General features: G+C 45.5%; 2 protein-coding genes across 2 annotated transcripts in view; one reads left to right on the forward strand and one right to left on the reverse strand.

Annotated features, from left to right (window-relative positions):
• Positions 1–3,797, forward strand: part of LOC119424126 (GRAM domain-containing protein 2A-like) — a 975,280-nt gene that overhangs the window by 138,446 nt on the left and 833,037 nt on the right. The gene's annotated exons all lie outside the window — the stretch shown is intronic.
• The window catches only part of LOC119426810 (probable cytosolic iron-sulfur protein assembly protein 1), a 2,873-nt gene continuing 1,283 nt past the window's right edge, over positions 2,208–3,797 (reverse strand). Inside the window, 3 exon segments of the mRNA XM_037694394.1 lie at positions 2,208–2,387; positions 2,864–3,013; positions 3,586–3,702. Of these exon segments, the coding sequence (XP_037550322.1) occupies positions 2,208–2,387; positions 2,864–3,013; positions 3,586–3,702 (447 nt within the window).

The raw sequence follows: 3,797 nt of genomic DNA on the forward strand, positions 1-3,797 counted from the left end.
CACAATCATCTCCTTTGTCTTCTTCACATTGATGTGAAGGTTATTCTCTCTGCACCAGCTCTCCAGGTGTTCCACCTCTTGCCTGTAGCTGGACTCATCATTGTTTGTGATGCATCCCACCACCGCTGTATCATCTGCAAACTTTACAACGTGACAGCCTGGATGGGTAGCTGCACAATCATATGTGAGCAGAGTAAACAGGAGGGGGCTCAACACACATCCCTGAGGAGAGCCAGTGCTGAGGGTTATGGTGGAGGAGGAGAGGTTGTGGATCCTCACTAACTGTGGTCTGTTTGTTAAAAAGTCTAGTACCCAGTTGCAGATGGAGGGGCTTAGTCCTAGTGTGGATAGTTTGTCCATCAGGGTTTGGGGGATCATGGTGTTGAAGGCGGATGTGAAGTCCACAAAGAGCATACGGACGTAAGAGTTTTTCTGCTCCAGGTGGTTGAGTGCAGTGTGGACCACAGAGGAGATTGCATCCTCTGTTGATCGGTTCTCACGGTATGCATACTGATGAGGGTCCTCGTTGATGTTGATGGTTGTTTTGATGTGAGTCATGACCAGTTTTTCGAAGCATTTAGCGACTATCGGGGTGAGGGCCACTGGCCGATAGTCATTCAGACCAGTCACTGTAGAGCTTTTTGGGACTGGGATGATGGTGGCAGTCTTCAGGCAGGTGGGAACTGTCTCCAGGATAAGTGAGGTGTTAAAGATGTCTGCCAGCACCTCACAGAGCTGATCAGCACATTCCTTCAACACTTTTCCGGGGATGTTGTCTGGGCCAGTTGCTTTGTGCGGATTAATCCTCCTGAAGGTACTCCTTACTTCTGCTGAGGTCACGCTGAGATGCTCTTCATCCGGTGGTGAGGTGAGTCTGGTGCTGGGTGGTCTGTTCGGGTCTTCAAAGCGTGCATAGAACTTGTTGAGGGCATCAGGCAGAGATGGGTCTTTGGGGCATTGTTCACTCCTTCCTTTATAATCTGTTATGCACTTAATGCCCCTCCACATGCTCCGAGGGTCTTGTGAGATGAATTGACCCTCGATCCTCTTTGCATATGCGGCCTTGGCCCTCTTAATACCAGCAACCAGCTCTTTTCTTGTCCTACTCAGCTCCTCTGAGTTTCCAGACCTGAAGGCAGTGTTCCTGGCTTCCAGCAGGGTACGCACCTCTGCATTCAGCCAAGGTTTTCTGTTTGGGTAGCTTTTAACATTTCTGATAGTGGAGACTGTGTCAGTACATGTACTAATGTAACCCAGTACTGAGGATGTGTATTGGTCAAGATCAAGCGAACCTCCATTTTCAGCAGCTTCTCTGAAAACCTGCCAGTCTGTTCGATCAAAACAATCTCTCAGTATGGGGCCACTGTCCTGGATCCAGCATTTAACTTTCTTTTGTACTGGTCTGGAGCGTCTCAGCGGGGGCATGTAAGCAGGAGCCAGGAAGATTGAGATGTGGTCTGACAGTCCTAGGTGGGGGCGGGGTTCGGCTTTGTATGCATCTTTTACGTTCGTGTAAACACGGTCCAGCGTGCGGTCTCCACGTGTTGGAATCGTCACATGCTGATTAAAGCTTGGGAGACAGTCCTTTAGATTCACGTGGTTAAAGTCTCCGGCTACAACGTAAAGAGCCTCGGGGTGTTTGTTCTGCAGCGAGCTGATGATATCATGAAGCTCCTGTAGTGATTCATTAGCATTATCTGCATCTGGACCACCATATGAAGGTTTAGTTGTTTCTGTCATAGCTGATTCATTGTTTTGTATACTACTCTTATTTTAACAGCATTTTTACTGTAGTTTATTGTTATTATTTACTGTCATTGTTGTCTGTACTTTAGCTGTTGTGTCTGGAACCGGTCCCTATTGTAAATGATTCCTCATGGCTCAGTGAGGCTAGCCTGTATAAATAAAGGTTCCATCCATCCATTATCTTTACCCGCTTCTTCCATTTTTGGGTCACGGGGGTTGCCGGTGCCCATGTCCGGCAATCACTGTGCGAGGGGTGGGGTACACCCTGGACTGGTCTCCAGTCCATCACAGGGACACAGAGACAAACGAGACAAACAACCATTCACTCTCTCACTCACACCTAGGGACAATTTAGTTACCAATCAGTCTAACATGCATGTTTTTGGTCTGTGGGAGGAAACTGGAGTACCTGGAGGAAACCCATGCATGCACGTGTATATTAAAAAAAAAAAAACACAGTTTTATAGAAGTCTCACCTGAAGGACTCGTCCAGAGCGAGGCTCAATGACTCGCAGCACCTTGTCTTTGCAGCTGGTGGCCAGCAGGCTGCCGTCAGTATTAAAGGACAAGCTCAGGATGACGTCAGTGTGGCAGTCTATCATTTTCACCGGCTCTCCAATCTCCAGGTTCCAGATCAGGATCTGACACATCAGGAAGTGTTGGTTTAGATACAGCTGTTAAATGGCTTTAGTCATATACGTAATGGTAAATGGACTGTACTTATATAGCACCTTTCTATCTTATCAAGATACTCAAAGCTCTTTACAACAATTTGTATCCTCATTTACCCATTCATACAGCACTCTACTAGAGCTATACAAAGAATAATCAGAGCTTTATCACATTCATACACCGATGGGACACACATTGGAGGCAATGAGGGGTTCAGTGTCTTGCCCAGGGACACTTAGGCATGTGACTGCTGGTGGATTCGAACCCTCAACTCTTGCATTGGAGGACGACTGTTCTAACCACTCAGCCACAGCTGCCCCTGTAATGAAGGCATTCTTTGCATAAAACTGACTTCAAGATTTCTGTTGATCAAAAACAATTTATTCCATTTCAGCTCACTGTTTTAATGATTCCAGGGATATTCTGGGCTTGACTGGTGCGGTACCTTGTAATCATAGCCTGCACTGAAGAGGATGCCGCTGGCTGTGGGGTGCCACTCAATCAGACCCACCCGCCTGCTGTGACCGTACAGCTCCAGCACTGCCTCCGTCATGTTGCGCCTCAGACCACCCTCTGGGATCTCCCATATTCGAACCTGCCACATTCACAAAATAAAAAATGAAAACAAACACCCTCAGACTTATTTTACCCCTCACAGTGTTAGTTTTGTCATTTGGTTAGGGGGACTTTTAGACTTGTTTTCACTGTTAAACTCCAAACAAACTAAAACCCGCATGACATAATCAGAGATTTATTTGATCCAAAATAGCACAAGATATATCATTGTAGCCCAGTGCATGAGGATTAGACCAGATTACTGTGAGTGCTAGAGGCTCTGTGCTGGACCAGATGATATCATCCTTAAATGAGTGAAAGTACTACACAGAACATAGAGCTGCTATGGATTTACTGAGCTGAGTGATGTAATGTGAGGATGTACTGGAAGAAATACCCTCAAAGGATTTAATCTTATGTGTCAAGCAATCAGGAAGTGACTGACTGGGATTTTTTCTGATTATCTGTTTCAAAATTACATTTTCTTAAGGCAAGGCCTCTTTCTCCTTTCTTATAAGTATCTACCATTATTAGTCCAAATGTCTTTTTTTTTTTTTTTAACACATACCCGTACATGTTTTCATAAAAGTCAAATATTCATGGCTCACTAACCGAGGTGTCTTCAGAGCAGGATGCAATGATGTTTTCAAAGAAGGGATTCCACTTGATATCCAGCACATTGCCTTGGTGACCGCATACCTTCGGGTAATGAGAGTCCAGACGGCCAGACTGGAAAACAAAACAGTTTGTGTTTTAATAATGATAAAATTTAGACAAAAGGATGACACAGATCAGCCTAAATCTAGATCCTCTGTATTGTTTGC

The sequence above is a fragment of the Nematolebias whitei genome, chromosome 2, assembly GCF_014905685.2.
Source record: "Nematolebias whitei isolate Nwh7 chromosome 2, NemWhi1, whole genome shotgun sequence".
NCBI classification, from domain to species: Eukaryota; Metazoa; Chordata; class Actinopteri; order Cyprinodontiformes; family Rivulidae; genus Nematolebias; species Nematolebias whitei.